Genomic DNA, 13,161 nt, shown 5'->3' with positions numbered 1-13,161 from the left:
ATGATGCGGATGCCTGGCAGGGAGTATTGTTTGTAGGTTTGAACCTATATTTTCTTTGCCCAGGCAGAACTTTCATGGATGTTAGAGGAACTTAAAGGTAGGTGAGGATATGCTAGCAGGTGTGGGGAGGGTGAAAGGATCTGAGGAAGGGGAATAGGTGACATAGGAGAAATCTGAGAAGCCCATGAACAGTTTTAGGGAAGTAGTAGAAGGGATCTGGTTTGCAGAGTGCAATGGCAATGAGACAGGGAGGGTATGTGGGCTATATGGACACAGGACAGACACAAAAATTAAGAAATCTGTGTTAAATCAGTGGGAGAACATCAGCAGAAGATTCACTGAGTGGAGCTTTGGGAGTTGCATTGTGAAGCGCAGTTATATTTCTGCCAAACAGTTATCAAAAACAGATTAGGGAATCAAGAATAGATCTGACATGGGTTGGAAGTAATATATGTGGAGAATTGCTTATAATCAGCCTATTCTCATGAGAAAAATATTTCTTTAAATGAAGATGCAAATGATGTGACCAAGAGGTCAGACCTAACCACTTCCTGCGTATTTTTAATTCTTCCAGGAAGGGGCCCAAAGCCTCTATACAGAAAAAATCATATGCTTTGTATACTAAGGTTTAGAATGACTTTTCATCAAAGTATACTGTGAGTCAACAGTCAATGTATTCATTCTGAAAGATGTCAGTCCTGTTTGAGATCTAACAAATGGATATTCTTTGCAGAGATCAGGGTGGAGATTTACAGGCTAGAAAGAAAACTAGAAAAACTGCAGTATGATAAACCTGAGAGATTAATTCAATTTTAAATTAAGGACCTCTGGCCAGTGTTTCCTCTAAGCATGAAACAAGTTTACTAGCTTTTAATAGCAATATAGACAGCATACAGAGAGTGCACCACCCCAGGTAAATAATCCAGCAATAGCATGACATCAAGCTAAGTGAGGATCAATCACGACAACAGAATATTTCAAATGATATAGTAATGGAGAGATACTTCTAGCAATGGCCTAGCCAAAGTCCAAATCTGTACTATAAATGTGCATTTATAATTACACAGACACAAACAAAATTTACACTAACTAGTGATTTTTTTACCCTAGTGTAGTTGTAAAACTATACCTCAATACAACAGTCAGGATGAGAAGCAGAATTTGTAACAATGAGAGAATTTTGAGGGGGTCTAAGTACCTTTCAGTTCTTTCATGGAACAGCCAGCACTAGTGGCCAAATTCACACACTCTCCCTAGTTTCCCATTGTTTACTACATTGCCTCAATGTGTGGCACTGACAATATGTCATAGCTCGGAGTGTGGGAACACCAAATGGTAACAAATTTAGGCTTGGGTATATCCTCCACCGTTTGTGGTAAGGACCACAGATGTGGGAACAGTGATATCTCTCAGTGGAAGCTGAGGCATGATGCTCCTTCTAAGCTCTATAACTGTAGGATAGTAGCTGTGGATACATTAGGGGGTTAAACAATAGATAATATGCATGTGCATCATTGATTGGAAATAGCACACTGAGAAGGTAACTTGAAACGGAAGATATTCCGGGAGCTGAGTCTCCAGGAACCTCCAGGACCCTACAGGCAAAGTGATATCTGTGCCCATCTCTGTATGTGTATTGTAATATAACAAGGTGAGACCATACGTTTCATCTCTCAAAACTGGGAACATACAGCAAACTGCCCTGCTCACCCCACAATCTCCCTTAGGTGGCCTTGGTATAGAATAAGAATTAATAGAGAGAATATATATGTGGATGCAAAAAATATTGTTCTCTACCTAAGGTTGAAGAAAGTGTAGCAAATGAATGTAGAAATATATTCTGTAACTGAGAATCTTTTAAACTGAAGAATAAAAAGATGAAGGCAAGACTGTGTCTAAAGCCATAAAAGGGGAAAGTGCTTACAGGTGAGAGGTTTTTCAAACCTCTTTTGAGTACAGAAGTCATGCTTGTTAAAAATTTAACAATTTCAAATTAAAAACTAACTTGAAATGTGGAAAAACAGAAGTTATTATTATTTCATTGCTCAAGGAACTAATCTGCTTTGTACTGGAAATTAAGTTGTTAACCTATGTTGCATCTATGCAGTCACTGGAGACTCCCAACAGTGCCCAACTGTACCTGCATGTTCTACTGACCAGGAGCATTTGAGTGCTTCTTTGCAGTAGCATATGATAATCCAGGAATTCTTAGCATCGATATTAATTTTTATGCCCACATCTCCTGCATGTGTGTCACCCCAGTTGCACAAAACCATTGAAAACCCACAGATCCTTCAGATGAGGCTTCCATTGCTGTATAAAAATTCCTAAATCACACATATATATCCTTCCATCACCTCTTCTAAGTCAATGCTACAGGGCAACCTTAGGAAAAAGCAAGTGCAATTGCATTCTAACAATTCACACCTTTAGTTAAATAGGGAGGTGCTTCTATTCCCTTGTAAACTACAAGTAACTATAAAGAGTGCTAGACCTCAGCTGAAATTTTTTTTTTAAAAAAAGAGAATAAAAAAGAGAACAAAGAAATAAATAAAGGGGGGAAAAAAAAAAAAAAAAAAGCAGCAGCAGCTACCATTCCTATTTTCCCTTTTAAACATGTTCTATTTATACCTTAGCTACAGCTAACAAATAAGGATGGAGGTTATGTAATTTGATTAACACAGCATGTGAAAGAATATAATCTATTTTGATTTTCTTGAAAGGTGTATTACAAATTTGTTTTTTGCAGTACTGTGCTTAATGCACAGCACACTCGTTTTTACCTCAAAACCTAAGTTAACAAAGTTAATCATTTCAGCCCAAACAGAAAGGCAGTAAAATAGAAATTATAATTCGGACTCTCCTTACAGACACCCACAGATAAATATCATAGAATTATCAATAAAAAAGGAGATAACATATGAAGAAAAAGAAGAAAATTCTGGTTTAGCTGTTGGAAGTTGTTTATATTTGTGCTTTTGCTACACTGATTCATAAGATAAAATCATGCTTTATGGCTAGAAGTAATGCAAAATAAGATTCAAAGCTTAAAAATGTATTGTTCTTACTAGTGTTTTTCTTGTTATCCAATAGGAAAAAAGTTAGTTTAAAGAAATTAATGATTTATAATAAACTGGGATATTTGGGATAATTAGGGCCTAATTGTAACTAATTACAAAAGTAAATAGTTGAAAATAATATTCCCCTTATTTATTATATACCAAAATTCCTGGATTCTGGGATGAAAAATTACTAGAATATGTAGACTGAAGGAGAAGTTGAGATAACAAAATGAAAGTCATACCACCGAGGAAAAATATGTAACTTACATAACACAAAATAATACTACAGGAAGGAAAAACTCTCATATCTGTATAGTCTCTGCAAAGCCTGGAATACAACATTCTCTGCAAATGCACATACCCATTTGACATCCCACATTCCAGAACTCTTGTGGATTATAATTTGAAGAGTTTGCTCTTGTTCCTTTGGGGTAGATTCTTGTAATGAATCTTGAAGTATGTGAAACAAATTCTTTAGCTGAAAAACAGAATGATAAAACCTTGGTAAGAAAAACTTTATTAATAAAGAGTTCCTATTTGAATAAATAATAGTAAAAATACAATAATCTGATACAGCAATTATTTTTTTTTCACACAATGAGTATATCGTATCAATGTATTTCTACTTTAGGACATTTTTATGCATGTTAAAATTAACATATGGGCCACTTTGAGATATGGCTAAAATCCTATTTTAAAACCTCAATATTTTGTGTATATTTGAATCTGATAGTATTTGTGTGTACAGTGCAGACTTTTGTTAAAGGTTCAATAACCAAGAATGATTCCTTCATGGAAATGTTCTGTTTCATCACCTCTCTGTTAGGTAAATATATGATTTTTACACTAAAGCATGATGTATTCTCATGGAAAATTAAAAGACAAAAACCAGAAAACTGATCAAAAAGCCCACTCATTCTTTAATAGTTCAATAGGAAAAAAAAAATCCTAAAATGATCTTAGCTTGATTGCCGTTTTAAGGTTTAAATAAAACAACTGAATAATCTCAAAACCAGTGAACAGCACATTTCTAAAAGATGCTTAATTGGTTCCTTTATAATCTTCAGAAGATGTTAACTATTCAAGTAAGTTGATTTTCTTCCACCTAGCAGTGTTCCCCTTCCACAAAGACATAAACTATACAGATGTGGAAAACTTCAGATTACTTCTATCTACACTATTCCTGTTTAGTAATTAAATCACTCTGATCCTTTCCATCCTCCCCTTGCCCCCCTTTCTTTTTTTTTTTTTTTTTTTTTTTTTTTTAACTAGATCTACTTTTATGTTCACTAGATTGCTAGAGAGACCAGAGAGGACTCTGACTGTGGACAGGTGTCAAAAGCCTACTTGCTTTGATGCCATCCAGCACTGTTCATCTAACCAACCATTGAATCATCTCCACAAAGTGGTGAATAGCAGCTGGGCTGGCCCTGAATGAATGGGTCTGTGGCAGACTTCATTCTCATGGTCAGTGATCTCTGTTCTTAACAATCCCTTAAGGCTTTTGGCAGACAGCTGGAGTTAAAGCAGAAGAGTGCACTGTATTGGCTGCACCAACTGGAGATGCTCCAACACAGAATGAGTTTTGAATAATCCAGCTTGGCTGGTATGAAAAATCTGGTCCAATGGAGCAAACTGCCTGCTATGGGGTTTATTCATTCCGTCAATGCAGATTCTCTTATCTGCAGTTGTCATCAAAGCCAGGGGTACTGCATGCCCAACTCCAGTGAGTACTACAGACCATACATGGAGTGGGGTGTGAAATCTATTCCATACATTTTCAAGTATTGACTGTAACTTCTAAATTATTTAATGCAAAAAATAATGAATCAAAAGCTATTAATACATCTTGTATATTATGCTGATATTTGTTCTTATAAAACTACATGAAATTAAAACAAAGCTGAGTTTCCGTTTTCCTTACAAAACCAACCAAAATAAAAAAAATGCAGTGAAAATGACAAGCTATTTCTAACATAATGTTATAAAAAGAACCAAATAAAATTTGACAGCATGTTTCATAAAATTTTACCCCTTCCAATACCTAAGCAGTGAACTATAGCAACATTGTAGCTTTTATCTGAATAAATCAAAAGAAATTACCTGAATGTTTTACAAATTTCCGTGCTCGAACCTCTCCAATGGAATTATTTTCAAAGCACTTCTGATTAGTTAGGGAATGCTCAAAGCTCACAAACTTCTCAGATTTGGTATAAACCACAAGGTCTGACAGAGCAATGGCAATTTTCATCTTCTTCATCTAATAAAAATAATAATATAAAATAATGGAAGAAAAAAAATCACAATAACACATATTTCATTAGTATTATTAACCATTAGAAGAAACTATTGTTTTGGATGCAGAAAGCATGGGGAAATTCACAGTTAATGAACATTTGAGCTTAAGATATGAATTTTGATAGTGAGAGTTGATCCAGTCAGAGACAATTATGGTTATTGTCTTTATGTGCATAGCAATTGTAGGATGAATGGAGAGATGCTTTCACTGTTTCTTAGCACAGTGTTCTGTTGGACAGCTTTATCATTTCCCTGCTTCTGAGTCTGTTATGTAAATTAACATAATTTATCATGGCTCTCGTTTAAACATTTCTCGTTTAAAATATATGTCCAACTTTATATTTCTAGATATATAAAGTACTAGAAAAGGTATACTGGTAGGAAGTACTTGGAGAAAAAAAAAAAGAACACGAGAATCTATATATCAATAGCATAAGCTCAACTACAAAATGTAGATTGAGGAGAACAGTTTACCATGCCAAGCAAATCAAACATAGGTATATTCCTCCAAGCATTGCTCTAAAGTTAGGAAATCTCTGTTCTTCTTAATTAAGATGGAAAGTTATTTGTTTAGTCTTGCTCCATTACTAAAGCAAGGAAAAGCAAAGGCTGCTGTACATTGAAGTGACTGAAATTTTACAAGGGTCTTATCTCTTAAACTGAGGAACTTTTTAACTAGTTAGTGGTAGGAGCCAGCAAAAAGCTGATGGTGTTAATAATGTTTGTATTCTATTAAAATTTTTGAAGACTAATTCTCAGCTGACAAAATAATAGGGATTACCTGTTCGTGACTCTTAAACTACTTGAAGTTCAAGTGCATTAATTATTCTGGGGCTATGTACCATGAAGAGCAATAGGAGTACACTGTCACAAAACTCCTGTATAATACAGCGCTCTGCATATGGAAGGCAGTGACACAGCCAAAGCCAACAGCATCACTAGGGTATCTTGGGTGTTGATTCAAATGCTCTCCCATTTTCCAATAGAGCAATAGAGTGGGACCTCAGAAGAAATACTCCCACTCCAATAGAGTAGAACCCCAGAAACCATTTTCTCTTCTGCCTGTGAAACATGACCAGACATCTGCTGTTGCTGCTGTTGATCAAGATGTATGTGGTACATGTTTTGTACAGTAATGTAATGTTACAACTATATGTGACCCTATTATCTGGAAATCTGGGCTTTTCTCTTCAAAGAGGACTCCATCCTTCCTCAGAATTTTTCCTTAATCTCTCTATACCAGATGGAAAGAGAAAGAAACAAAGATCTTGACCTTCAAATCACTTAGAGAAGAGACAAAGAGGAAGGGACACTGCCTCTTGGCTAAAACACTGAGCCCTGAGGAGCATTGCTAGTCTACCTGCACTCAGATAATTCAGAGCATGATGTGCAAAAATGACTGGATACTGGGTGCCTTCTGCCTGCTTAAAAAACTGGAACAAAGGATTTCATACCCTGATGGACCAACAGATTTCTATGGCAGATAATTACTACTTGGTTAAAAAAGTAAGTTCATTTTGACTATCGGAAAGAAGATTACATCCAATTTTTACACTTTCAGAACTAGTATTTAATGTCAAGTCTCTACATGATAAATGTAAAAATACTTTTCTGTTATAAGTTCTTAAAAATGTTTTAGTGCAACCAGAACTCTACACCAAATTTTGTGTGTAAATCCAGAACAGAGGCAAATAGGGGAATGGGAACTCTTAAAAATCTCCAAGATATACTGGTGGACTGTGGGAAGAAATATTAACTCTGTCCTTTATCATCAGGAACTGTTAAGAGTGTTCTCCCTGCATAGCTCCAGGAGGAATCTGAGACCAACAAAATAGTTGGGCAACTTTATCTTAGATCTATTGTGGTATTGAGCACCTGGGCCAAGCACAAGACTTGAAAGTAAAAAATGTATGTGGAGTTTAGGATAGGAACACAGGGAAGGGTCTTGTAAGAATCAGGAAAACTCTGAAACCTTGAACTAAAACATATTATCTCAAAATATATTGCTCCAAGTAATTTTAAAGCCTACCTTTTAAATTTAGTTTCTATTTTAAGATGATGTATTACTTTCTTTTAAAAAAAGCTGTCATACGTCTATGTGTTTTCTAAATTCAATAGAGACAAAAGTTACCTTTGCCTTTTTTCGAGGTGAGGGTGAATGTATGTGTTCACGTTTTCTTTTTGAGGAATGACTCCTTGGGTAAAGAGGGGCTTTTTCATCAGTCTCATCTTCGTCGGACAGATATTCAAATTCAGAAATTACTCCTGTCTCACCATGACTGTCACTATTTCTCCTGATCATACCTTCCTCAATTGTTCCAACCTTTTTATTTTTTATCAGAATTTTGAATTTTAATGCCTGTAGAAAAGAGGTTAAACAGTAGTAACTAGAATTATGTATGGATTAATTGTAAGTTTTCATATCTAGGTATTGCTTAACTCACTTTCAAAGATGTTTATAAGTATAATGAAATGAGGTAACACAATGAAGTAAAGATAGATATCGGTAAAGCAGAAGTCAAACGCAAGTAAAACAAACAGAATCTGGGAATCAAAGCATACATCAGAATGTGAATATCTAATGACAGGAAAAAATGCTCCCCACCACACAGACACACAGATGCTGAAACAAGATTAAGGTAGGAAGTTAAGAGTCAGAGGTGATGGCCAGATAAGACATATGAGGTACATTTTTTTACTATGCATGAATTAATTTTTATATATAGGCTTATAGACATTTATCTGATATTAATTTGAAATTTTTTTTAGCTATCATTGCAGCTGCGGGAAATCTGTTACTCTATTTGATTAGTACATTTGTGCACATCTGTCCAGTGTACCAAATCAAACTTTTGTGGTTATGTCATTATATAGTGAATCCTCATGCTGATCTTACCTGGTCAGGGAAATTAACAGAGTTTGGTAAAAATTCATTAATGTTATCATTTCTAATAAGATGGCTTTCATCTATGTACTTGCATCCTATGAGTTCAAATTTCACTTAGATTTATGAAATAATATTCATAGTAAAACAGCTCTTATGTAGCAGACATTCATCTCGACCTCTGTACACAAGAACTGCCAGTGAATAAGAGGACTGACATATGTTCTTTGATAAAATGATGCACAAAAATATTCCTTAAGTTTCATATGAAAAGGAAGGCTATGCTGCTGGGAAGGTTTCAGAAACAAAGAAGAAATACTTACACATTAAATAAAAGATAACTGAAATGTTGTATTTTAAGGTATCCGTTAAGCAAATATGAAAAGCATGGATGATAGAAACATATACATAAAACCAAAGCTTTATAATAGAAACTAGAGCCATAGGCAAAGAAATAGTCCATTTTTTTTACATTGCAATCTCCATTGCTGATAATCTCCTATCACTTCAGATCATATATTAGTAGTTTGTCAGTGCACCAGTGGAATGAGATATCCTATGCTTAGTATCTATCAATGCCATGCTAGTGTAAGATTTGATTAGTCTCTCTGCACTGGTGATGCAGAATAAGGGTATCCTTTAACATTTCCTTCATTTCTTATTGATGCAGTCATTTTTTTCTGTGATATTTTTAGAAGAGTTTTAATATGAGTAATGTTACTCACATTTTTTAAAAGTTCTGAATTCTCCTTTGCATGTTCATATTTCCCAATATTTAAAAGCAATTCTATCAATTTTTGGTCTTGCATTTTGTTATTCATAGATAATATTTAATTCTACAAATGAAAAAAAATCAAACTGGCATATAACAGAAGAAAAACTTTCAGTGGGTATATTACTGCCTCATATATGTAAACCTGCTTTAAGTAAAAAAAGACCATAGTCTGTGTCATCATATAAAAATGGGCCATGATGTTTTAAGTCAGATAGTTTCTAAAATTCTGCTTATGAACTCTTAGAGTTCATAAGTTCATAAAACCGTTACAGAAAATAGCAAGAAGAAATTTTGCTATATTTTGGCCAGAAGCAGATTCCAATAACAGTTAATCCAAATCACTGAAAGTGAACCATGAACTGAAAAAAGACTTACCATGGATTTTAAGTCTGAGCTTCAAATAGATCTTCAAAAAAACTTATAACAAATGTATGGTTACAGAATCAGTGACTAAGTGAAATTTGACTTCTTTAAATAGTAATCAGCAGTGCTAAACACGTGGCATCTTTTTGTACAAATGTCTAAATTTTTAAGCAGGTAATGAGCTGAAAGTCTGAACATTCACTATAACTTCTCTTTTCTAGTCTAAATTTAAAATACAAAATATTTTTTAAAAAAACATGGTTACTCTGTTACAAACTGTAAGCATACTAAAAAATTTAACTGTGTAAAACATAATAAAACTTCCTTAGAGCAAAATGGAACTGCAAGGCTGGCATAAGCAAAAGCCTCCAAGTAAAATCAATTGGAACAAATGATTAAAGGAACAGAACTTAGTTCTTGCACTAAATAATGTAACGTACAACACAAATCAGAACAGCTGAAGGAATACAATACTCCAAGACAAAATTACGAGCAGTTTGGAATGGATCAGGCAAACCCACCTATTGAACACTGCAATTAATGTAAAAAGGGACAAAATTCAGTCCTCAGAAATGTAGAGAACAAGCCCCGTGTCTTGGTTTTGGCTGGAATAGAGTTAATTTTTCTTCTTAGTAGCTAGAATAGTGCTGTGTTTTGGATTCAGTATGGGATTTGGTATAAGAAGAATGTTGATAATGCATTGATGTTTTCAGTTGTTACTGAGAGATCAAGGACTTTCCAACTCCCCATGTCCTGTCCATGCTCAGGTGTACAATAAGCTGGGCAAGAGCCCAGCCAGAGCACTGGACCCAAATTAGCCAATGGAATATTCCATATCCTGTAAAATCATACTCAGTATATAAAGGAGGGGTAGCTGGGAAGGAGGGAGTTCTTTCTTGCTTTAGGGATTGCGTTTTTGGGATCTTGGTCTTTTCAGAATTGCTAGCCAGGAACAGGCTGAATATCAGTCAGTGAGTGGTGAACAATCACACTGTACATTACTCATTTGTACTCTCTATTATTGTGATTGTTTTATTTTATTTCAATTATTAAACTGTTTTTATCACAACCTACAAGTCTCCCCGTCCCCTCTAATTTTTCCCCATCCCCTGGAGAGGGGACGGTGAGAGAACAGCTTTGTGGTGTTTGGCTGACAGCTGGGTTTAAACCACGACACCCTGGATTTGGGTCATGACTAGTAAAAAGATAATATCTTCCCCTATTTAAATTTAACATGTTCTTCTCTTTTCTCCTCTCCTGACCAGCTGTACGTGCTTAGTAAGAGGAATATCAAATCCTGAAAATCTTGCTAAGTAATAATGTTAAAATTAATTGAAACTTTAACATAATTTTCTATTTCAAGAATTATATTACTGTCTTAAATACTGATATAGGGTAAAGATGCCACACCTTCTGTGAAGTCTAACATGAGGGAAGACTTTGAGGCATCGACACAATTTATCCTGAATGAAAAGAACAGGACACTATTGTTAAATACAACTGTTAAAAAACTCCCAACACCAGCATTCTCCAATGATTCGAGAAGAGAATCATGCTTAGTAAAAGTGTGAATGGGTGTTTTTGTGTCAGCCTTATAAATCACAGTTATTGAGACATTTCAAATCAATACCACCAGTGATGTCTGAGCTCTAGCTAAATTTTAGTTAAAAGTCTAGTTAAATTAATTATATCAGGAGTACCTTTTTAGCTATCTCATAGCAAGTTTTCATACCATACAGTTATCTAGTGAAAATCCCTTACATTGAAAATTTCAATTGTCTTGTGCTCTGTAGTAGACACAAAATACATGAGATAATCTTTCTAAATGTTCTTTTATTAAAAATACCAAAAAGCAAAACATGCCTAAAGAAGGCAATTGGAAGGTCTGACACTGACAGGCTAATTTTATGGATGTAGTGAAAACCTGAGAAAATCCTGGCTAAAAGTCTGTATGTGCTAAGAAACACTCCATCCTTAAAAACAATTTTGCAAGATATTGTTTCTCATTCATCTACCAGAAAGAGTCCTACTCAGGAACCAAACTTTAAAGATAAAGAGAGAATCAATTTGCTAATGGTTCAGAGGCTTGACCTATTATAACTGTTGGCAGTAAGGTTAGATCCCATTGAAAAACAGGACCCTTAGCTGGTAATGCTTTGTCCTGTTTTACCTGAGAACTCCATCAGATGTTAGAGAAATATGAAAATACACATAGACTTTCCCAACCATGCAATTAAAAATACAGCTGACAGTAGTCTTGGAGAAAGTTCTAGTGCAGATGATTTTGCCTTTCTTAGAGACTTTTAAGGCAAAAAATTAGAGTGTAACTGATCTCCAAATATGTTGCAAATAACACTGTTAATCAAGCTGCCACTCATGGTTCAAGAATCTGCAACAGCTCAGAGTCAGAGAGTAGCAAGGGTCAGTAGCTGTACAAGGTGACCCAGGAGCTGAGGGTGACTGCAGGGCAGGCATGGGGCAATAACCTCACCAACCAGGGCAACAGCAAGACAAGAAGAGCAGGTCTGGTGATGGTAGGCAAGTTCAGGAAGCAGTCCAGTGACTGCCAGACAAGTCACAAGGTAGGTCCAAGGTCAACCCAGGAAGCCATATCATAGAAGCACAGAACGGCTGACTTTGGAAGGGACCCCTGGCAACTATCTAGTCCAACCTCCTTGTTCACAGTAGGGTCAATAAGAGTTAGGGCTGTGTCCAGTCAGGTTTTGAGTATCTCCAAGATGGAGACTCTATAATCTCTCCAGGCAACCTGGTCCAGTGCCTGACCACCCTCACAGTAAAAATTATTTTTCTCATGTTTAAATGGAATTTCTTGTATTTCAGTTTGTTCCCACTGCCTCTAGCCATTTCCCTGACAAAACTTTGGGCCCATCTTTCTTTCCTAATGAAGCCCAAGATAATGTTAGCCTTCTTGCTGCCACAAGGGTACACTGCTGATTCATGGTTAACTTGTCCACCAGGACTCCCAGGTTCTTTTCTGCAAAGCTGCTTTCCAGACAGCCATCTCCCAGCCTGTGTTGGTGCATGTGGCAATTCCTTCCCGGATGCAGAACTGTCAGCAAGGCAAGGCGAGGAATAGCAACTTGCAAGGACAGGCACTACATACAGTGTAGCTCAGGCAAGGACCAAAGACAAGAATGAAGTAAAATGCAGCTCTCACGCCAAAGTATGAGAGTGCGTAGGTGGAGGCCCCAGATGAGGGCTCTTGCCTACAATTTAGCTGTTTTCATGTAAGTCCGGTCCAAGGCTAAACAGCTGTGCTATATCAGAGACGACATATCAGAGATGACATTGTACCTAGGCAACTAAATCTCTGGTGGGTAGGTTGGAAGGGAATCTAAAAGAAGATTACAGAGAAAGATGGTTACAGGCTGGTCAGGATAATTAGTCCAGTGTACTCAGGGCCCTCATGCACAGATTCCCTACCACTGTTCAATTTTCCAAGATGATACATTGCCAAAAGAAGGATCTGATTCTTATGCACTAAACCATCAACCTAAGACCTACCTGGTTGATGATATAAAGTATGGCAGTGTTTTGTTTTGAATTACCTTATGAAGTTTTAAAATATGGGGAAGTTATTAACAACAGGTAAGTGACTGTCGTATGTTCCAACACATTTCTGGGGAAACCATGTTTCCTTAAAATGCTGTAGAGTGCAATGCCAAGAAACAGTGTAGGAATCAGATGAGACTTCTGTAAGTGCACACTAGAACCTAGAAAATTTGACTAGTATAATCAACTACAGGGTGAACATATGA

The 13,161-nt window shown here is 35.9% G+C and overlaps 1 protein-coding gene across 1 annotated transcript in view; it reads right to left on the bottom strand.

Moving 5' to 3' along the window:
* PLCZ1 (phospholipase C zeta 1) overlaps positions 1-13,161 on the bottom strand; it is a 52,448-nt gene that overhangs the window by 17,172 nt on the left and 22,115 nt on the right. The window contains exons 7-9 of the mRNA XM_074869458.1: positions 7,492-7,719; positions 5,166-5,322; positions 3,424-3,540 (exon numbers count right to left, since the gene is read on the bottom strand). Of these exons, the coding sequence (XP_074725559.1) occupies positions 3,424-3,540; positions 5,166-5,322; positions 7,492-7,719 (502 nt within the window). The remainder of the gene's footprint in view (positions 1-3,423; positions 3,541-5,165; positions 5,323-7,491; positions 7,720-13,161) is intronic.

This window comes from Strix uralensis, chromosome 5 (genome assembly GCF_047716275.1).
Source record: "Strix uralensis isolate ZFMK-TIS-50842 chromosome 5, bStrUra1, whole genome shotgun sequence".
NCBI lineage: Eukaryota > Metazoa > Chordata > Aves > Strigiformes > Strigidae > Strix > Strix uralensis.
The sequence above is the reverse complement of the archived record's forward strand: the minus strand, read 5'-3'. Positions and strand labels throughout refer to the sequence as shown.